This window comes from Artibeus jamaicensis, unplaced genomic scaffold (assembly GCF_021234435.1).
Source record: "Artibeus jamaicensis isolate MK-2021 breed Jamaican fruit bat unplaced genomic scaffold, CSHL_Jam_final scaffold_1964, whole genome shotgun sequence".
NCBI lineage: Eukaryota > Metazoa > Chordata > Mammalia > Chiroptera > Phyllostomidae > Artibeus > Artibeus jamaicensis.
In genome coordinates, this window is record NW_026522030.1 from 8,741,696 (window position 1) to 8,765,753 (window position 24,058).

Below are 24,058 nucleotides of genomic sequence, written 5' to 3' on the forward strand. Positions count from 1 at the left end.
AAATTGTTTTACTATTATAATCATGCTATGCGTGCATTACCTTATTTTAAAATGTTAACATTGTCTTGGGAACATTTTACCATATACTTAAGTTTTCTTCAAAAGCATGATTTTTAATGACTGAAGTTTTTTAAAATTTAATTTATTTATCTTTAGAAGGGAAGGGAAGGAGAGAGGGAGAGAAATATCAATGTATGGTTGCTTCTCGTGCCTCCCCTGCTGGGAACTGGCCCTTGCTAGGAACTGGCCTGCAACCCAGGCATGTGCCCTGACTGGGAATTGAACCGTGATCCTTTGGTTCACAGGCCCGTGCTCAATCCACTGAGCGATACCAGCCAGGGCATGACTGAAGTTTTTTATGGTAATTTTTTTTCTTTTCAAAAAAATTTTTTATTGTGTGTTTCCATTAATTACTGAAGTTTTTAACCTTATTTATGATTCATATATTTGAGAACACTAACATTGTCTTTAATTTCAAATGTGTATATGAATGTATGTTTTATTTCCAATTATTTCCTTAAGGTGAATGCCTGGAAAAGGAATTATTTGATATAAGTATTTTTTTAGCTATATGTTCACTAGCATGGTATGAGAATAACCTGTTCACACCAACCTTATAATCACTAGGTATATTACTATTGATGTTATAGTAATATATTTATATAATATGATCAGAAAAAATACAGTATTTTTACTTGCACTTTAAAAACCACTGGAGCTGAGTGGCCATTTGCACATTTTTATTTTGTGAAATGATTCTCTCTTTGTCATTTTTCTATTCTTATATTTTATCTTTATATGGCAAAGATATCAATAACTCCAAATCTATTTACTTTGAATTTAACCAGTTCTGTCAATGTTTTCTTTTATGGTTTCTTTCATTGCTTTTATACTTAAAAATTCTTCCTTGAATTAGATATTTATTCATGTTTTGTTTAAGATTTTGGTTTAAGTGTAAAATTAAGAATAAGAGGGGCAGCTCTGAGGACCCGAGAAGCAGGACATGACACCACATGTCTGCCATGGAGTCCCACATTCCGCCTCTGCTCGCCCTTTATTCTACAAGTGAAAGAAAGATGAAAGAGGATACACCAGGTGAATGGGAGCAGGAAGGATCCATTACCCAGCTCCCATGTGTGGAGTTCACTGGGTGGGACAGCATCACCTGTCTCATGTGCCAAGGGACAGGTTACATTCCAACACAGCAATAAATGAGTTGGTGACTTTGATCCCTCACAGTGATTAGAGATTGCGCCCTCAGAGAACTAAACAGTATGTCCTCCTCTCTGTCCTGCTCTGTCTCCTGGAATTTGGTTTGATGACTTTCTTCCTGTTTCCACATTCAGTCCTTGTGGATGGTGACGGCATCAGAGTGATGAAAGTCACATTTAATAATTGGGACTCCCTTGTAATCCTCACCATCAAGGCCACCCTGAAAATCAGGAACTCCAACTTCTACTCTGTGGCAGTGACCAGCCTGCCCCACCAAGTTCAGTAAATGAACACAGTGGTTGGGTCACATGTGACAACTAATAGCTCCCTCATTTCATCTCAGAGCAAGCAACTGGTCAATTTTAGTGTGCGGGTGGAGATGGGAGGACCATTTTCCTATGTGTACTTCTGCATATTGCCTAATATCCAGGTGTACAACAGTGATCTTCAGGAGAACTTTAGTGAATATTTCATACATTGGGCACATGACCAAGAGCTTCTTGGAGATAGATCACTATGTGGATGGTGGAACAAATTCCTCAGCTGTTTAGAAACTGCTTTTGGTTCTTCCATGGCAGCGTCTCAGAAGAGGCACAGCATCTACTTCCAGTGCCTGAGTTCCATACCTGCCCCGGGTGGTGGAAGCAGAGGAGAAATTTGTTCTCTTAATCCCCAGCACACACCCTCCTGCTGCTTAAGAGGAAAACTCACCTCTAGCATTATTAGTGTTTCTCTGAACCAGCAGAACTACTGCCCAGTACCCAGTCTATGCCCAGCAAATAGTAGGCACTCCAGGTGTGAAGAATTTAATCCAGATCTTTTCTGCTGTTCTTGGAGCTGGTATGATTTGGAAGCATACCATTGTACTAGGTTATAAACCAGACTGACATGAAGGTAGGACTCTTAGTGCAACGGCACAACTATTACCATGATCTCATCTGTACAGACAGGGCAGCAGAGAGGGCACATTTGAATATATAAAAGAGCACAGACCATTCGATATGTGAAATTTTTCATCTCCCAAATGCCTCCTTTTTTTCTGCTTTGAAGAGCCAGATCTTCAAAATGAGTTTTCCCATGGGAATCAGGCATAGAAAATACTTAGACTGTTATGGCTTGCTCTTGCTAAAACTCCCTCACTGTGGTCTAAAACAACAAATGTGTATTGTCTATCTTCAAGGTAATTTCCAAAGCCTGAATGAGTTCTCCCAAGGACAGAGCTAATGAGCTCATCGTCATTCCCCTTTGCATGTTATTTTTATATCCTTGATTGTACCTAGAATGTAGACAATAATATTCTACGTGATAGATAATAAATCTTCCTATGATGTAAGACCCCAGGAAAACAAGAAAAGCCTGTCTAGGCAAGGGTCAGGGCACTCCCCTCTTGAGGGAGTGGCCGAGGCACCACAGGCACTCTCCCCTTGAGAGAGTAGTCGTGCCTGTTCCCTTTTTCCACACAGGGTTGTTGTCGCCTGTGAATGATTCTCATTGTAAACCACAACAGGACTCTGCTGGACAGGGTCTGCAACAGGTTAGGGGATGGAAGGACTGAGCAAAAAAGGAAAAGGACTCATGGACATGGACAACAGTGTGGTGATTGCTAGGGGGAGGGGTTATAAGGGGACTAAATGTTAAGGAAAAAATACAATAAAGATTAAATTTTAAAAAAAGGAAGTGCCTTGGTTAAAAAGAAACAAAAACTATATTTGTAGTTATAAAGAACATTAATTGTGGTGTTATGCTGCCATCTAATGGCTTAATCTAAAAAGGGTGGTTGGAAAATAATGTCCTTATGGACTCCCAGTAATAATACCAAGATGAGCCTGTAGGAAGGGAAATGAGTAGAGGGCCTGAGCTTAAAAATGAAATGTGAAAATGGGGATATAAACAAATGCTGTTTGGGTTTTTACTATTAATACAACTTCACTGATATTTACAGAATGAATGTATAATGACCTGTCTTTTTTATTTTTATTTTTTATTTAATTGTTCTTCAAATACAGTTGTCTCAAAATATGTAATGTACAGCAACCAGGACCATCCCTTTGCCTGCTCCTAACCTAAAGTGTCAAAAGAGAACTTGTTATATAAACTAGCCTCCTAAGAGATTGTTTATCTGAACCTGTTAAGTTCCTAACAATCTTGTGGTCCAGAGCTTCCCCTTACACACTAAGAAAACTAGCCATCTAAACATATTATGTTTAGTTCCCTATCTAAACAGGGCATATCTGAGAAAATTTAAATATGGTTAATTTATATTGTCCTGGCAGTTCCACTCTTGAGATGGTCCCAGCTAGAGTACATTACATATTAAGAGTACATATGCCAGTAGGTCATGGGAGACTCCACTCCATCCTATCCCTCTCTCGTACCATTCTAATATTATCAATACTTAACTGAAATACCACCGCCCAGGACAAAAGATCATTGCTTCCCTTCAAGGTGTCTTTTGCTTTTGGGAGCTTAGCTTTCTGAGGTAGTTGAGGAATGGGTCCAGGTTTTAAGTTTCTTCCCTTGGTTCAGAAACTGTTAAAGCCCTGCTACAATTAGCTAGGATTCTAAAGTAACCCAAACATGGTAGGTAGGATGGGGATAGAGAGGAGAAATTTATTCTAGGAATTACCTGTTAGCTGTAGTGTTTCCTAATATGTAAGATATATCATATTTCTCAAGTAGATCCTTTGCTCTGTCACTTTCTTTTTTTTTTTTAAATATTATTTTATTTAGTTACTTTTCAAGTACATTTTTTTTTAATCTATTTCTCCCAACCCCCCTCCCCTCCCCCCATTCCCCCCCCCAGTCTCATCTCTGTGTCTTTCATACTTGTTCCTCAAAATCCCTCCCCCTTTTTCTTTGTACCTAATTTTATAGCAACATGTTTAAATGACAGGCTGACAGTGACAGGAGGGGAGAGGGGAGGGAATTTCAAGGGAAAAGGGTGAAGGGTTTGCAGGAACAAGTATAAAGGACACATGGACAATAATGGGGGCGTGGAAATGGGAGGGAGGGCTAGAACAGTGGGATGGGGTGGGGGGGAAGGCAGAAAACTGTACTTGAACAGCAATTAAAATTTAATTTTTTTTTAAAGTGCTAGAATCAAACTTGGTCTCACTTGTAGCCCTTGCAGACCATCTCCGTTTGCTATGTCAAAGTCTCTGGGGATAAACTGGAGAGCTTAAGAGACCTTGCAGAGAAGAAAAGACTATAGTCATCAAAAGTCAAATGCTATTATTTCTTTACAATTTGTCTAGGCTACTCTTGGCTATTTTGAAGTATAAGGCCACAAGAGATTTCCGTCTATTGATTAATTTTTGTTGAAAAATTATGAGTCATTATAACTGTTTCAGGATATTTACTTACTACTCAATGTACGAGATGATATTAAAATTTATTGAGCTCTTACCTATTTACCACTACTATGCTATCTGTTTTATATGTGCAGTATGAGGAAGAACTAAAGAATTAAAAATGTGTTCGAAAACCCCAGCATTATCTAATAGCTCACTAGTGTCTAGATCCTTTTGTATAACTTTCAGATTTTATTCTTTTATATGTCTTATTTCTTTCTAGATTTGTTGTTTGATCATGAAGAAATACTTTTTGCAGATAATTTGACTGCCTATAAAAATCATCTACCAACATCACATACTTTGTTGAGTAAGCTAAAACCGTTTTTGCTAGAAGACCCCCCTTTAGACTTCAAAGAACAGATCTTCACAGAAGCTAATTTTTTCAGGTACTTAATTGCCCAATGTTGTAAATATTTTAAAAGGAGAAAATATTCTTTGTATACTTACAAGTCTAGATATTACCAATAATAATATCAGTACTCTAATTTTAATCAGTGTGTATTTTTATTGGCTGCAATTTAGTATGCAAGTTGCTATTAGTAAGCACTAATTTAATGTTTTATTTTTTGTTAAGGGAATGTTTCTCTTTTCAAGGAGATTTGAAAGATCTTATAAAAGAAGATTTTTACATAGATAAAGAGAACTTTTGTCGGGTGGAGCTAGATGATACGGTAGGTTTAAATGAAGCTATAGTACCTGCTTTCAGTAATGTTTATAAAAGTGGTAAAGCATACTTTAAAAAATTAATAATATATTTTGACTTGATAATGAATTAAAAGCATGTCAGCTTAGAAATTAAATTTACTTCTAAGATAGTGGTTCTAAACCTTGGCAATACATTAGAATTACTTGGGTAATTTTTTTAATATAAAACTGAAGCCTGAGTTCTACCCAGATACATTCTGATTTAATTGGTTTGGTGTGCAGCCCAGTTATAGGAAATTTTAAAACCTCTCCCAATGATTTTTAATCATTGAACCTGATGTAGGACATTAAGTGATTATGTGGACATTAAGTGATCATTTTCTATTTAAAAATTGAAGACTGGAGCTAAAAATGTTGATTTGTGAGTTATACAGAAAACAGTTAGTACTTGAAATATATACTTGAACTGATCTCATTGAAAGAGTAAGAATAAGGATGGTCTGAATAAGAATGGTCTGAATTAGGTGCTGCCAGTGATTAATAAGGAAGGTAGCATCTTTGCACATTAAAGGTCAATCTTTTCAAAGGCAGCCCCTTGTTTTTAGTATACATTTCCAATTGCACACAAAGTATTATATGATGTTAATATTGCACATAAAAGATTCTAGCAGTTGAGAGTGTGAATAACTTTTCACAGTGATAAGCTAAAAAAAACTAGACCCATGTGGATTAGATGCATTTACAAAGCTACTTTAAATATTTTGGAAAAACTACAAATGTTTTATATTTGGAGCTTTTCTTAAAACATTCAAAGGCAATATAGATATAGAGTAGTTATAGATACAGATAAAGATATACAGATATAGATAGAGAAGTCTTAAGGCATTTAAAGGGTCTCCTTACAACTAAAAATGTTAGCAGATGTGGTAAAAATATTACTTCTTTACTCCATTTCCCCTCTTGCTCACCCATTAACTTTGAGAGTTGAGGGCTTCAGTTCTGTAGGAAGAAAAGGGAAGCATTCCAGGGAGTGCAGTAAAAATCCATTCCATTCCATCTGCCCCTTTTCACTTCTCCTCATTCACCATTTCTCATCTACTGTAGTGATTGTTTTTAACTTAGAATTTTTAAAGTTTATTAACCTAAAAGAAGATATTTCTGCATCTAGGGATATTGTACATCACTAATGTAATCAGTGACCATAAAGGACTCAGAACATTGCTTATTATGTAGCATAATATATTTTTGGCTGCTATACCTCCATTTTTAAAATATATGCATAGCATGAAATTTTTTGAGGGTGGGTTTAGTTTAAAATTTTGTATAACAAACAAATATGTCTGTTTACGAATTCAGAAATCTTTATTTGGAAAACCTAACTAAAAACTTTTTAAAATTATATATTATCTCAGCCATTATTTTTGCTTGACTATGAAGTAATACCTCCAACTTTCAAAGAAGAAGTTGATATTCCATCATTTTCAGAATTGAAGGAGTTATTAAACTTAATGCCAGAAATAATAAATTATGAAGATGAAAATGAAAAGCTTTTTAAAAAAGGTAAGAATTAATTTAAAAATTTATTACTTATAGAAACTATTGAATAATTTTTCTTATAAAAATTGTTGCTCATTAAACTTTTTTCTGAACCTCTAGAGTTTTAAAGAGTGTTCTGCAGCTAATATGGTGAAATTTCAGAATTATTGATGAGACTCTTCTCATCTTTCTTTTTATATGCTTACAAACTTAAAATATCTCTGAAATTAATCTGTTTGAACACACATAAAGCCAAGACACTTATGACTATACTAATTTTTTAGTTGTTTTCTTACATAGAATGACAAAGCCTAACAACTTACATGCTAACTCTAGTTAGGTAGAGAAGCTCAGAGTAAGGTTATGATGCGTGGAATCAGATGGCTGGTAGAGTCATAGCCTAAAATTTAGATGGTTTCATCTCAGACAGACTTAGTAAATATTGTTGAATTCTTTTTAATGACAACTTGAGCCCAAGTATTTAACTTCCCTCATAAATTACATTTGAATGATGGAAGACATATAATATTAGTGAGGAGTGAAGGGGATTTGTGACGTCCACTGAGAACAGGGATGCTTGCTATCTGTAGAGTACGAACTTGAAGGGATCCTTGAATACAAGACTAGATCAGGGGAATCATCAGCCTACAAATCAAAGCAAGGGAGTGAAAAGCCAGTTTGAGTAAGTGAATGAAATCCGTACTAAGACTGGAAAGTATAGCAGAGCTCAAAGTTGCAGGGTGGCCTATGGGCTTTTCAGCAGTACACACATCTATGAATGCTAATGGAAAGATGCGTGACTTTCATGGATGACTGTGGTATTACACTCCCAGCCTTTACTTGGCTGTGATGGTGACTGAGTAAAACAGAGTCACTGCCACAGAGGAATGAACGAAATTACAAAAAAAATCTAATATACTAGCACTTTGGCTGATAGTAGATTTTCTTCCTTTTCTTTCTAGATGTTACCACTAACCATGGAATTGACATTGAGCATAGAAAATACAGCTCCACAGACATTTTGGCCATTCAAAGCCAATATGAACCAGAGAGCAATGAACCAGGTAGAAATTTGGGATAAATCATCGAGTTTATTAGAGGTTACTTATATATGATGTAAAAGTACAGTGCATTCACTTACAAAGTCTATGGGACAGTTTTCATGTTTAAAATTTGATTATTATAATCCAAGGTGTCATATGTTTCTCTTATCTGTTCCTTTACATTTGTACTATCATTAACTCATTAGCCTTCTAGCATCAAAACTAAATAATATACAAAGAGAGTTACAAAGACTGAGGAAGAAAAATGGGGAAAGAGCATTAATATTAAAATAGAAATCTTATAACATTATAACTCAGTAAATAAAATTTTATATTTTCTCTTAGAATAAACAGTCTTCCTAATCCCTTTTACATCTTTATAAATTTAACTTTTAATCCCAAAGTAATCATATCATTATTGTTAATGTTATAATTTTATCACATTTGGAACCTTAGAATCATTTTTTGATCCAGCATAATGCCAAATTGTATTGCTTCTTAACTATGTTGATGATATTCTTATTTAGTTACATTTACAGGTAGATCACATGAATCATCTATTTGGAAGTTTACTTCTTTATTTATGAAAGTTGGTAGAAACATACCATTTATGAATAAATGAGGATCAGTTTGTCAAGGCTATCCTATAAATACATAACTCTGCTAGGTCACCTAGACTCCAGACTTTTTAAGGTGTAGGGTTACCCACTATTAATACTATTTATTTAACATCACCAATATTTAGTATGCAGATTAAAAGAGTACTAACCTCTAAATACTGACAACCCAAGTTGTAAGAATTAAAAGCATTATCACACATGGAGCTCTTAGAATTTGTCTCATAGAGCAAACTCAGTCAAGTTTGGTTATCAATGGGTTTTTTGAAAACCACCAATATCACAGTTGAGACACCATGTGATGTATGCATGATTCCTTGTATAGGTAGAAAAGTAAAACAGTTATTTTATATTTCAAGTAGCCCAAGTTTTACTGAAAATTTTTGTTGAACATAATAGCTGCTAACAAAAAGTTCTACATTATATGTAATTTTATTCAATGTTTATGTAATATTATGATTTTTTAAATTTTATTCTAGAAGAGTTAGGAGAAGAGTTAGAAATGCCATTGTCTCCTCTACACCTAACAAACCAACATTCTTCTGTGAATTCATTATGTACAGAACTTCAGATGTTTCCATTTTCTCCTGTTTGTAAAATGTAAGTAAGGATTACATCTAGAACTCAAATTGCAATTCAAATCAAGCAGTCTGTAATTAAATCTCTCCATGTAAAGGCAATTTCCAGGACAGCTCTAGCTCTGTGAAAGAAAAAAGTCTAAAAGATGGAACAGTGCCTACAGTAAGCAACTGGAGGGAGAATATGAATATACATATACACGCTTGTTTCTATGTGCATAGAATATATTAGAAGGACACAGAAGTGTTAGGTAATGTTAGTTGTGTCTAGAAGGGAATCAGGTAACCTGGAAATATGGGAGCTAGTAGTGATAGAGCCAGGATCTTTTATACTTTTAGTATTTCAAATATGACTATATTACCATTAAAAATAAATAACTTGAAAAGTTAAAACATTTCTGGCATTGGAACAGTCTGCTTAGGATATTGCCACCGGATGCTTGTTAATGGCACTGCCTCTATTTGGCACTCACTGCCATGAAAGACAGTGTAGAGGTGTCCTAATTTGCTAGGGCTTCCATAACAGATACCATGACTTAAATACCCAGTCTACGATAAATAAATTTGTTTTTTCACAGTTGGGGCTAGAAGTCCAAGATCAAAATATTGGTAGAGATGGATTTATTCTGAGACCTGTCTTCTTGGCTGTCTTCTCATGGTCTTTTCCCCATGGATATCTGTGTCCTAATCCCTTCTTCTTACAAGGACACCAGTCCTTTTGGATTAGGGCCACCCTAACCACTCCACTTTAACTTAATTACTTCTTTAAAGGCTCTATTTTCAAATGGTCACATTCTGCTGTACTAAGAACTAGGGCTTCAATATATGAATTCTGGGCCACAATTCAGTCCATAGTAAGAAGTTAAGAGCCCTATAACATTAATTGACCTGTACTTCTGTTTCCTTACCTGTAATATCAGAATAATAACATTTCATACCTCACAGTATTGTTATGAGGTCTTCTAAAAGATTTGCCATAGCCTTCTACCAGGAATAGCCAAGGATCACAGAGCAGTGTGGACAGTGGTTGACCAATAGATTTGGCTATCAACTTACTCCCCTAGGAGTATCAGGGATCACACCCTATTTCTAACAGCAGCCCACTGACCTTGTTTACCTCTGTCAATGTGATATTGACAATGTGAAATTGGTGTTGGGGGAACCAGTCAGGTAGCACCAAGTATTGACCCATAAATCTGCTCAATACCCCATTGTTACTGCATAGATGGTCTATAATCTTGGAACTGTTATAGTAGGACTGTACCATTGTGTTCTAGTTTGAGCCAAAGTTGCATAGCTTAATAACCCAGCATCTTTGCCCTCTGAAAGAAGCCTGAGGTAGCTTTGGTTGCTATCTTGTACCATGTGGCATATGTGTAACTTAATATTTTCCAAGTTCGATTCGTTTGCTGTTATGTAATAAAGCTACCCATTCCTCTGCTTCTTACACTACTTACAAAACTAGGAACATGACTAGTATAGTCCCTTCTTTCTTACTGTAATCCTGGAATTTAATATGTCCTAAAATAGTACAGTTTCAGGAAAATTACAAAAAAATTATAAGTCTCTAACAAATTTTTTTCCAAGAGTGGGAACAGTGGCAGCTATATGCTGGATTTTTAGTTCTTACGTATGGTCGGCTGATCTATCAGAAGAGAATGCTGTTCAGTTGCTGGGAACAATTCATCACACGCTGCTCAGGCTGCTGTTAATGGCTTCAGGAAGGTGTCACAGCATAAGATGGAGGAGGCTGACATTGAGGGTCCTAGTTGCCTTCATATTCTGGCAAAGGATTATGTCATTTGGGGGTTATTATATCTGTGACATAGAGAACTCTACCATGAATTAGAACTGCCCATACCAGACATGAGCTCTAAATAACAGCATGGGATAGGTATAGAAACCACTTAGAATTTGTCTAAATGCTTTGAGTCTCTTTGCTAAAGTGCCAGATTTTGTTTGCAGGACCTACACTGTTATTTTTAGTGGACTTCTACTGTTTTATTTGCTCCACACAGCTGGATCCATCTATTCAAACAGATTCGCAAACTGAAACAGAAGCTAGGAGAAATTAGTGTAATTTTGAATTTCAATCAGATATAAAAATATTTACTTAAATAATAATAAACTTTTAATCACAAAGGTTATATATCTACTTATTGTTATAACTCAAATATCTAATGTGAATTTATGAAACTTAAGTCTTATCTATGCATTAGAAATTACCAAATTTAGAAAAAGACTTAAATTAGCAAAGGTACTAAGGCCATTTGAACAGTTTGAAGAAGTTGTCTCATTACCACTACCTTCGCTAATAAGCGGTAAATCACTTGCATTTGATTTGTGAATTATAAAAGGTTAAATATCCCTGTTTGAAAAATGGATTTATACCTCAACTATGAAACTAAAAGCAGAAAGTATTAAAATAAAAATACAACAGAAGGGAAAAGTAATACATAATATTGTATTTTTAACTTGCTTTTATGGCCCCGGTCACTTTTGTTTCAGAGCACATTTGGATGGAAACATGCCCAGGTAACCCATATTTTCAGTGCCTACCACATATAAAACTCTACACTAAATTTTCTGGGGCTAAAAAGAAAAGTCTCTATGACATAAGATTTTATTTCCATACCAACTGATTACTGAATTATGAATATATTTTTATTTATGACCAAAGAAGATATCAAATTCAGAAAAAGTCTTCAGAAATTTCCATTAAGAATGAGAATATATGTCTATATTATGGTTCTTTTTTGGATATGGCTTGCCTAAATAGTTCTCCTTCCTTTTACTTTGAAATAATTGCCTACAATCTGAGATGTCTATTTACCAAAGGCCTTGGTAAGGTTCAAGATTGTCTAGATTCTCAGATTTTGCCAATGCATGCCAGATTTTTGGATTGTGCAGGTAAATTGGATGATTTAGACATAAAACCTAGCTTTTTGCTGCCCAGGACTGTCAATTGTAGCAGCACTTATAACTAGCATGCTCATATATGTTTCATATGAACAGAGAAACAGATGCAATCAATCCTCACTTAGGAGGGAGTGGAAGGTTTGGGGGACTAGATAGAAGGGGTGTGAATTAATGCCCACTGCACTACCAAGGCTAGTATCTCCATAATTGTTAATAGGCTGTAATTTACATTGACAGTTTGCATAATTCTCCTTTTGGTACCCCCAAAATGTGCAAACAGACACTCATCCCTCACTCACACACCCACAAAGAGTGAAGGCCTGAACTAAACTTTAGGACCTGTCACTTCCTGAGAAGGGAGAGCAGACAGAACTTTTTCATAGTCTGATCCTCAGCCAGTAGAGGCTCCAAAATTTTGGTTTAGAATGAACTTGGGCACAGCAATTATGTAAAAGTTTGTGTTGAAACTACTATTTTGTGTGGCAAGGAGAGTAATTTTACTTGCATTGTATTTTTATTTTGAGTGACTTATATATAGGGTTGGTGCTAGCATGTTTTATAGGGTAAAGTGCTAAAATCCTTCCAGCTCAGGCTCTTTTGACCGTAGGTTCACTGAGGGAGATAGAGGAAGGTGTAAGTTATAAACAAGCAGGTGCACTTAAAGAGCTGACAAGTTGCCTACCCTCCCAGGAGAGAAAGAAGTATTTGAAGTTTGGTCTATGGAAGTCTCTACCTTAGCTTACCCATTTATAAAATAGTTAAATTTTCACTTTGCTTTTTTAGTGAGAAAAATACTTTTCATAAAATGAATTTTTACACAAAAAACTAATATTATTAATGTATTAAACTTTTACTTTTTTCAGTAATTTGCTTCTAAAAATAAGCTAATGAATATTATACACTGTAGCAATCAGAAAGCCACAGAAACTTTTTGAACTCAAATTTTTTTTTATTATAGAGGGAGTGGAGAAGAAGAAGGAAGAGACAGCGAGAAACATCAATGTGAGAGAGAAATACCCATAGGCTGTCTTCCACGCTCACCCGGAGGGACTGAACCTGCAACCCAGGCACATGCCCCAACTGGTAATGGAACCCATGACCCTTCGGTTCACAGGACAACGCCCAACCAACTGAGCCATACCAGCCAGGACTTGAATTCACTTTTGCTTCCAGGTAAAGATTAATTGGTTTTGAATGCTAAATAAAATGTATACACAAAAATGTATAGTAAGTAGAAATGTAATAGTCAGTTTCATTGTGTTTATTATTACCATCATTAAAAAACACATGGCTCCAAAATTAGAATTTTCAAATTCATAATCCTAATTTTGGATTAATGCTTATAATGCAGGTAATAATGTCCCATAGTCATACTAGTTCAGTTCCTCTATAAATTATGATTTGTCCCTATTTAGGCTAGCAATATTAAAGCAGAAAGCTCTGTGCCAAAATATCTAAGATGATAGTCATTGTAAAATCTGATCAAATATCTCTTCTTGTTTAGGTTCATTATAATGAATTGGAAATTCAAATTGAATAAATCATATCAATTCTTTAAAATGTTATCAAATATACTAATTTGGTCAAAGTAGGAGTTCCATCTCCTACTAAATATTAGAATAATTTTAACTTCATAATATTTCCACAGATTGAAATAAACCTCTTATGTGATTACTATTGCTGTAATATTTTAAATTTTTATAAATATTGGCTTCTTGAAGATAAAATACCAGATATGTTTATTTCACTTTTTTCCTAATGTGTGAAAATTTATTTCATAAGAAATTTTTAGTTGTTCTGTTTATTGTATTTCTCATCTTCTTTGGCCTATAAACTTTTACAGACTATTCGTTTTATGAGTTATTGTTTTTTAAGTGCCAAGAACTTAAAAACCCAACAATCAATATTCAGTTACAGATTGAAAAAGATATTTTCTTTTTTTAATTGTATTTTATTGATTATGCTATTAGAGTTGTCCCCATTTTTTGCCCCGATCCCCCCTCCACCCAGTAGTAGTAGTAGTAGTAGTAATAGTAGTAGTAGTAGAGATATGCTGTGTTTTCATCCTTTAATAATTTTATTTTATTCAAACCAAAAACTGATTTTTAAAGCATAAACAAAGTACTCTTAAGGATCAAATTATATCAATAATTTGTTGTCCTAATACCCTAGTAGGACACTCATATAGGCATGGAAGTCACTTGAGTATTTTTATTCTCTGTTTTCAGCATGTCTAGACCATAAAAGTTGTTCCTCATCTATTGCACTTATTGATGAAGATTCTACAAATAATAATTTATCATTTCCACAAAAAAGTCCATCTCCAGGAAAAGAAGTACCAGACTTGTGTTTTTCTGATGAATATATCTCTATTAAAAGTCCAACAAAAGAAAAACCAAAGGATGACCAAGAACTAGTTTATAGACTAATCCAAAATAAAAAAAGTAAAGATTGCTTGGAACTTGATTGCACAATACTATCCACCGGATCATCTTCAAAAATTGAAAAACCTTCTTTTAAACATGGTAAAAAAAGGGAAAATGACTTGGACCTGTTGAATGACTTTATTATGATGCGAAATAAACATGAAATTTGCACCTCAAACACTGAAGTTACAGATAATGATGAAAAAGATGGTACGTAATTTAGTAATACTTTGGTATAGATATGATAGCTTTGAGGACTATAATGTATAACTTATTAGAGACAATAAGAAAATAAAGGTCTTCCAGATAGGAAATATTATATTTCAAAGTAAAAAAAAGTCATTGATTTGTGATATTTATTGTGCATGGAGAAAGATATGGATATAGATATAGATGTGTATTTTCAAAAATTTTTTTAAATCGCATTTGAACTTGTAAGAAAAGTCCCTGTTTGTAAAACTTACTTTCTACAACTTGTTCATACAGATTTATAATATTTCAAACTTTTTTTATTATTCTGCCATTCTTTTTTCTTTTTTAGCTGACAGTTTTATCTCAGTACTTTAACTTATATTTTAATGTATACTTAAGTACACTTTGCCCAAATGATTGCTTGTTAGTCATTTTTACCTATACCAAAGACTTTCTGTTTGAGTTATAACTATTTTACATTTTGCTTATAACCGTATCAAAAGTAGTATAATGTCATATCATTTCACTTCTGTTTAAAAATTGTTATTCTAGAATATGTTTAACATACCCAGATGAAATACCTACAAAAATATGTGTAAGTGAGTATATTTAGGTCTTACTGTTGTATATACTATTAATGCACACAAGATCTTGCTTGCCCTTGAATCATTTACAAAATATGACAAGAGGTAAACTATATACCAAAATATCATCTCTATTACTAATGAAGGGTAAATCAGGAAAAGGAGCTTAGTCTGAGAGTCAAATGGCTTTGTAACTTAACACCAGAATTGGGCAGAGTTACCTACCCAGTCCCAAACTATACTGAACTTGGACAGGATTCCCCCTGGTTGGGTGGAAGGACTGCTTGGGAAAGATTCATGACATAGAGAAATAAGAATATGTGGAAAGTCACAGAGCAATGGAGTAAAGTAGAATAGTACATGTTATTTTAGGTGTCGAGATGGTACTTGGTGTTTAATCCTTGTAATAATAATTCAGTGTGGGTATATTCATCTGTGTTTTACATATGAGGAAACTGAAGCTGGTGTCGGACAGAGAATGAACCACTGGGTTGATGTCAAAGTTCTTTCCATTATTACCACTCGACTTTCTACCCAGCATAGTAGTAGGTCCATTCACCCAAATCGTTCAATTTAATACTGATGTGTTTCAAAGAACTTTAACAATATTAATCATAATAGGAAAAAAACATTTAATAGAGCAACATTGTTTCTTCTGAATGATACAAATTAATATTTTTATTAGAATTTCAAAATAAAGAAGATACTTTGACTCCTCAAGAAGAAAGTCCTGTTGTTTACACTAATAAAACTCTAGAGAAAATAAATTGTGAAAGGGGAGCAGATAATGTCATTGAGATTCAAGCATCAGGTATGCTATATACATTTTAAAATCATTTCTATTGTTATTCTATTACAGTTGGTCCAATTTCTCCCCTTTGCCCTCCCGCGCATCCCACCCCGTATTCCCACACTGTTGTCCGTGTCCATGGGTCATTCATACATGTTGCCTAGTCCTTTCCCCATCTTTTCACCATTATCCCCCTCCCCACTCCCCTCTGGTCACTTTCAGTTTGTTCCATGTTTCCATGCCTGTGGTCCTATTTTTTTTGTTAGTTTATTTTGATTCCTCTGACAGGTGAGATCATACGGTATTTGTCTTACCCTGCCTGGCTTATTTCACTTAGCGTAGTATTCTCCAGTTCCATCCATGCCGTCATGAAGGGTAGGAGTTCCTTCTTTCTGCTGCATATTATTCCATTGTATAAATGTACCACTGTTTTTTGATCCACTCATTTACCGATGGGCACTTCGGTTGTTTCTAGCACTTGGCTATACATAGATCAATGGAACAGAATAGAGAACCCGGAAATAAACCCAAGTCTCTATGGTCAATTAATATTTGACAAAGGTACAGGAGCATACAATGGAATAAAGATAGCCTCATTGATAAATAATGTTGGGAAAACTGGATTGGTACATGCAAAAAAATGAAACTAGACCACCAACTTATACCATACACCAGAATAAACTCAAAATAGATTAAAGACTTAAATTGTGACACTATATGCTTTTAAGACACACTCAAATTAAGTAAATTTGAAAGCCCTTTCTTTCCTGGGTATCTAGGATATACCTCATTTTCCAGGTAACTTTCTTTACTTGTTTCAGATATTTCTTTATTCCACTTCTACTTTCAAGTTATTTCCAAACCTGCAACGCCCTATTCACTGCCTCTGCCTTCCCCTTTACTGTACTCCAGTCCACTAAGTGTTATTTCTTCTTTTATTTATTTTTTCTTTTTTTAAATATATTTTATTAATTATGCCATTACAGTTGTTCTATTCCCCCTTCATTCCCCTCCACCCTGCATACCCCTCCCCCAACATTCTCCTCCCTTTAGTTTATGACCACGTGTCTCAAGTTCTTTAGATTCTATATTTCCCATGCTATTCTTGCCCTCCCCCTATCTATTTTCTACCTACTGTCTATGCTACTTATTTTCTGTATCTTCTCCCCCCTTCTCCTTCTCCCACTCCCCTGTTGCTAACCCTCCACGTGATCTTCATTTCTATGGTTCTGCTCCTGATCTAGCTGTCCTCTTAGTTTGCTTTTGTTTTAGGTGTGGTTGTTAATAACTGTGAGTTTGCTGTCCTTTCACTGTTCATCTTTTTTATGTTATTTTTCTTAGGTAAGTCCCTTTAACATTTCATATAACAAGGGCTTGGTGATGATGAACTCCTTGAATTTGATCTTATCTGAGAAGCACTTTATCTGTCCTTCCATTCTAAATGAAAGTTTTGCTAGATAGAGTAATCTTGGTTGTAGGTCTTTGGATTTCATGACTTGGAATACCTCTTTCCAGCCCCTTCTTGCCTGTAAGGTCTCTTTTGAGAAATCAGCTGACGGTCTGATGGGAACTCCTTTGTAGGTGACTGTCCCCTTACCTCTTGCTGCTTCTAGGGTTCTCTCCTTCATTTTCATCTTGGCTAATGTAATTATGATGTGCCTTGGTGTGTTCCTTCTTGGGTCCAACTTCTTTGGGACTCTCTGAGCTTCCTGAATTTTCCGGAAGTCTATTTCCTTGGCCAGATTGGGGAAGTTCTCCTTTATTATTTGTTCAAATAAGTTTTGCACTTGATCTTTTTCTTCCCCTTCTGGTACCCCTATAATTTGGATGTTGGAGTGTTTAAAGATGTCCTGGATGTTCCTAAGCCTCTTCTCGTTTTTTTAAATTCTTGTTTCTTCATATTTTCCTGTTTGGCCATTATTTTCTTCCTTCTGGTTCACTCCCTTGATTTGAGTCCCAGTTTCCTCTTCATCACTATTGGTTTCCTGTGCAATTCCCTTCTTTTCAATTAGTTTAGCCTTCATATGTTTCCCTAATTTGTGACTGTAATCAACCAGTTCTGTGAGCATCCTGATGACCAGTGTTTTGAATGTGCATCTGAAAGTTTTGCTATTTCTTCGTCACTTAGATTTATGGGCTCTGGGGCTTTGAGATCTTCTTGAGCCATTTTTGGTCTGTTCGTACCCGTTAATTATGAGGAGCAGAGCCTTAGGTGTTTACCAGGGCGGGGCGCCCAGGTCTCTGGGTTGTGATGCTGTATGTGGGGGCAGGATCAGAGCGGGGAAACGGAGGCCCCCTCTGCTGCCTCTCACTGCTGGGGCCTGCTTGGTCCCGTCATCTCACTTCCCACTCCCTCGCTGGTCTATCTGCGCAAGAATGCAGGACCATAGTCAACCTGCTGCCCTGCATCCTTGCTGGGTACCTGGTCGCTCATTGGGTCGCTCTTTGCCCCTCTTACTGGTCAGGCTGAAGAATTTGTTGTTATCAGACTTCCAAAAAGTTCAATTTTTTGTGTTCTGGCTGTGTTTTCTGTTGCTAATATTTTGTTGTCTCTCAACTTGGTTGTGGGAGAAAGCATGGCATCTCCACCTATGCCTCCATCCTGGCAGAAGTCTTATTTCTTCTTTTAAACTGCTACTTCCCTACATTAAAACAGGGAAGAGCAAACAATTCAGGCTCTTGTGCCTAGTCTAGAAAATGATCTGTTAATGGTTGTCTTTTCTAGTCCCTCACCTACTATCAGAGTATTGTAAATAAGCTGTTATTGACTCCTCTGCTAATCAAACTTTTTGTTCTGATGTAAAGAAGAATATTCTTTGACTCCTAAAGAACAGCCTTCTTTAGAACATCATGCTCATTATTAAAGTCAGTAAGAAAATACGATAGTGGTCCTTGAACATTTTTTCATTCCTTTGGTTCAGTTTTACTTATGACCTTCAGGTGATTATGCAAGTCTTTAAAATTTAATATTCTGGTGAAAATCAGAAACAGTTTGTTGTTATAAATTTGTTTGGCTTATGGTTGTAAGCTAATAGTTGAAAGAAAAAAATGTCCATTTCTCTTCATATGGCTCTTCATAGTTGTCATGTTGTTAGTTACTGAATAAATCCTTTCTAATAAATAAGATAGCCATGAAATTATACTAATTGTACATGGGAAGGTGTTTTTTTTCTAGTTTATTCAGCATAAACATCTTAAATTAGCTTCTATACAATCTTATGTACAATATCATTTTTAACTCAGTAAAGAATTTAGAGTTCAGTTTTCCATAGAGTAACATGTTAACTTGGCTTGTCAAAAAGAGCACACAGTCTTTATAAAACTACTGCTTTTAATGCTTTTATTTTTACAGAGAGCCAGTGCCAAGCGTACTGTATCCTTGAAGCAGCAGCTACTCCTATCTTAAAAAAACTTGGGTGCCTCTGTACTCTCCCTGTTGCTAATTGGAAATTTGCCACTGTTATTTTTGATCAAACAAGATTCCTCTTAAAGGAACAAGAAAAAGTAGTAAGTGATGCTATTCATCAAGGTGAGTGCAAATATAAGTATGTTATTGAAAAGAATATACATTTGTAGATTATGTATCAAATTAGTAAAAAATATAGAATGTGCAGAAATTAATCATGGATGAAGGCAGCATATGGCACCCACACACCCAAACTGGAGAATCAGCTAAGTAAGGAGCAAAGGGTAAGAGATGTCATCTGGTGTTGCTTCCTAGTGAAGCTCCATTGACATACACAGGGTGGGGCAAAAGTAAGTTCACAGTTGTTGTTATAGAAAATAATACAATAATTAATAAGTAATAGTACAAAAATACTTCACACACTCAAAATTGTAAATCTACTTTTGCCCTACACTACTTAATTACTTGACAGATTCCTATTACAGAAACAAAATTAACCCTATTAATGGTAGCATCTGAACCACCTAGTGTCCTTCCAAAAAAGAGAGGAAGGTAAAAAATAATCACATTAAAGTCAATTCTGGACATTTGCTTCTGGCTACGATGTAGTAACAGAGGTTAGATTTAACATCCTCCCCAAAATACAGAAAAAAATGACAAAGACAAAATACATGAGACCAGACTTTTAAGAGCTTAGACATCAAGCAATGAAGAACAGGTGTTCCTGGGACATGGAAAACAAGTGAGATGGGTCCTACCATTGCTCTGAGATACTGCTTCGAAGGAGTTGCCAGCCCAGGACACAGGTGCCTGAGGCAGAGCCAGCGGGCAATCTGAGCTAAGGAAACAGAATGGGGAAGCCAAGAAGACCGAGGCAGCTAGAGTTAAAAGGGTAGAATATTAGAGCAGAGAGCTTCACACAGAGTCCTGGAGATCTACAGAGAGTCTCCATCTCCCTCAAGTTTTCAGCAAAATACAAATCACAGAGTATATGCAAGGTTGGGGAACTACCTGACATTGCAGAAACAAAACCATCTGAAAGGATTGGTGGAATAGCATGCTGCATTCACACAGGGCAGAGAATATGCCACCAGCTGGTCAAGAAAAACTCATACTTCGTGGGGTATTAAGTACAGTATTTAGGAAAGTTTTGCCCAGTAGTGGGGAATAATTATCTCTAGACTTAGCACTGCTCTGGATCTGCCTAACAAATTATAAAACCAAAGGATCAAACTATTTCCAAGGAACTTAACTGCATCCCAGAACAAAGCTAAAGATTATTATTTATATAAATACAAAAATACGGCCCTGGCTGGTGTGGCTCAGTGGATTGAGTGCTGGCCTGCAAACTAAAGGGTTGCCTGTGTGACTCCCAGTCAGGGCACATGCCTGCGTCACAGGCCAGGTCCCCAGTAGGAGGCACACAAGAGGCAATCACACATTGATGTTTCTCTCCCTTTCTTTCTCCTTCCTTTCTTCTCTCTAGAAATAAATAAATAAAATCTTTAAAAAATATATGTAGCTCCCAATAAGGTGAAATCCACAATGTCCAGCATTCAGTCAAAGATTATCAGGCATAGTAAGAGACAGGAAAACACAACCCACAATGAGATTAATCAATTAAAACAAACTCAGACATGACAAAGATGTTAACATCAGCAGAGAAAGACACTGAACCTTATAACTGTATCCCAAATCAAACTTCTAGAGACCACACTACAATGTATGAGATGAAAAATGCACTGGATGGGGTTCATGGCAGATTAAATATTGCAGAAGAAAATGTTAGTTAACTTAAAGTTATAGCAATGGAAACACCCAAATAAAACACAGGTAGATAAAAGAATTTTTAAAAAGAAACAAACAAAAGAGTGATAGTGGACTGAGAAGCAATTTCAAATATTCTAACATACTATGAGTTCTCAAATCAGATGTAAAATAAGGGTAAACAGAAGAATAAATGTTTGAGGAAATAATGACTATAAGCTTTCTAAATTTCACTACAAATCCACAGATCCAAAAAACTCAGTGAACCCCAAGGACAAGAAATATAATAAAGCTGTACCAAGGCATATCATAATAAAATTCATCAAAGTCAGTAATAAATAGAAAATTAGTAGGAGCAGCCACAGGGAAAAAGATATATTGCACTGGAGACACAAAGATAAGGATGACATCAGATTTCTCATCAGAAATAATGCAAATGAAAAAGACAGTGAAGTAACATCTTTAAAATCCTGAGGGAGAAAAATTTCATCAACCTAGCTTTTTATACTAAGCAAAAATACAGAGTCCCACACAAATAACACTCCTTTTTATTACAAAATCATAAGCATGTAATCGCATAATGTAACAATATCACACTCAAGCATACCACATGACATTTAAGCGAAATGTTCAAATTAAAACTATAAATTATTACAACCATATTATTACCCTGCCAACCACACTCATGCAGGCATTACTTCTGCCAGACCCTGTATATCACAAAAACAAAGGTGAGATAGAGATGTTTTCGGACATACTGAAGCTGGAAGAATTCATCAGGTGCAGACTTACACTGTGAAAAATGTTCTGCTAAGAGTAGAATAAAAAAATCAAATCTGGTTTCTCTGTTCTGTTCTCATCCCATCCAGGTGATGGCTGACTTGCTTCCACAGGTCATTCCCAGGGATGGATATACTACCCATAATCAGTTTTTCTGTTGTCTTTGATACCCAGTAATTAACTACTACATTTTCCTTGTCTTTATTGATTAGATCAGCAGTTTTCAAATGTTGTAGCAGAATTCTCTTAAAATAAATATTTCATGGGATCCCACTATACAAAACAGAGAAAAGTAGAGTTTCTCTGGTTAAATTGGGGCAGCGGGTCTAGAATCCTGTCGTCTTGGTCTCACTTCTGTACACAGTGAAATTCCAGCTATCATCATCAAAAGACAATTGGCCTGTCCCTGTGAATACATCTCTTTTTTAAGTCATATCTTTAGACAAATATTCTCAGGTGTCTATTTTCATTTGAAGGTATTGCTTTATGTTATGAGTCTTTACCTTTAGTTTGACCAGTTAGCAAGCTATGAGTTTAATTTTTTTCTTGTTTCGTAACTAGAAATCACTGACCTTTTTTCCTACCTAGAGTAGAAATAATTAAATATTCTTTGGAGGCAAAAAGAGTGTGAGCTTTAAAGTTAGCTCTCTGGGTTTGCATGCTAGCCCCACCGTTTATTCACAAATTGACGCTGGATAATTACTTAATGTCATTAACACTAGTTTCTCACCCATAAAATAAGGGCCATAATAAACTTGCCTGGTAGGGTTATCATTATAAATTTAATGAAATTACCATCTTATACACAGCCTGGCATAGTAAACACTCCATAATAAATATTAGCTACTATTGTTAAACATTCTGATACATACTCTAAAATTCTAATATATATCCTATGCTTTTAAATTTTTTTGATTACTTAGGTACAAATGATGAGAGAGACATGACGTTCAAGCAGGCGGGTCTCTTACACCTTCTGGTCACAATTCGTGATATCCTTTTAACATGTAGCTTGGACACAGCATTGGGTCAGTGGGGAAAATTTAAAATTTTCCTTTTCTTCCTATTGAAATATTTAATCCAAAATAATTTTTAATTTTCTGAAAAAGATGAAACTTATAAGAAATTACATAGCTTCTTTTACTTCTGTGTTAAACATTATATACATTTTAACATAATTATAATGAAATATATATTTTACTTTGTTTATATTCATTAAAAGGAATTAACTATAACAAGTATCAGCACCTAAAATATAGGTTTAGTATTCCCTTACCTAGTCCTGAATTACAGAGTCCTGGTGGCTTTAAGCATATTTGATTATATAATCATTATCATGCACTAATTTTTAGTGTAAGATGACATTTTGCCATATACATTTTAGGCCCTTATTGAATGTCTGTGGCTTTTCATCTTTGCTGGATGAAATATGACTAAATTATTAGTAGTAAGATCTTTAACATTTTTTGGTTGTATGTATAAATGAGGATATAAACTACTTGAGTGATAAAAATACAACTAATTTCATTGCATTGACAATTTTGTGATTCTGGAAATCTTTTCTAAACTATAGAATCATTAAAATATCTGTCTTACTACATTACTACTTTAGCCCCTTATTGCAGAATTATTGAGACCTGTTCAGTAATGGTACGCTTATAGGATTATGTTGTATAATTAAGAGTTTTTAGAAAGTATTTTAAATATAAAAAGAAAATAATTTTCTCTGATCTGTGACCCAGGTGTTTCTTCTTATCTGTGACCCAGAAAAATATTATTTCTCTAATCCAAGGTTCTAAACGTAAGTATTGAGCAGCAGTGAGTTACAATTATACTCCCTCTACAACACTAGGACTTATAACACTTGGTTAACTATTATGTCATCTGGCCGAGAATTATAACTAAGTTACAGCTACTCTTAGAAAGCTCAGCATGGTGCTTTCCCTTTCTTTTCCAATTAAACCACCTGGGTGTTGATGCTGGATCTGGTTTTCTTATCTTCATCCCCAGACAAATAAGGATTGGGAACAATATTCCTAATTTACAGTACCTGGACTTAGTGTAAGGGTATAGTGTTACATGCCCTTCCGCATATTTAGACACCTGTCTTCATTAGACTTTTTGGCTTTTGTAAAAGATTGCTAGTCCTACTAACAGCTAGGCTGATGTTAAAGTATAATAGTAAGGCAGAATATCAGATCTAGCATATC

At 35.3% G+C, this 24,058-nt stretch overlaps 1 protein-coding gene and 1 pseudogene across 6 annotated transcripts in view; both read left to right on the forward strand.

Moving 5' to 3' along the window:
- The window catches only part of SHOC1 (shortage in chiasmata 1), a 63,933-nt gene that overhangs the window by 16,736 nt on the left and 23,139 nt on the right, over nt 1–24,058 (forward strand). For 4 of the 6 annotated variants that reach the window (XM_053656550.1, XM_053656552.1, XM_053656551.1 and 1 more), the window contains 10 exons: nt 4,786–4,951; nt 5,140–5,236; nt 6,623–6,770; nt 7,709–7,810; nt 8,886–9,006; nt 12,862–13,076; nt 14,132–14,539; nt 15,791–15,916; nt 19,248–19,424; nt 22,772–22,876. In XM_053656550.1, coding sequence (XP_053512525.1) covers nt 4,786–4,951; nt 5,140–5,236; nt 6,623–6,770; nt 7,709–7,810; nt 8,886–9,006; nt 12,862–13,076; nt 14,132–14,539; nt 15,791–15,916; nt 19,248–19,424; nt 22,772–22,876 — 1,665 coding nt within the window. The remainder of the gene's footprint in view (nt 1–4,785; nt 4,952–5,139; nt 5,237–6,622; nt 6,771–7,708; nt 7,811–8,885; nt 9,007–12,861; nt 13,077–14,131; nt 14,540–15,790; nt 15,917–19,247; nt 19,425–22,771; nt 22,877–24,058) is intronic. The other 2 variants (XM_053656548.1, XM_053656549.1) reach the window with 2 other exon arrangements.
- On the forward strand, nt 1,004–1,763 carry LOC119054671 (transmembrane protein 106C-like; annotated as a pseudogene).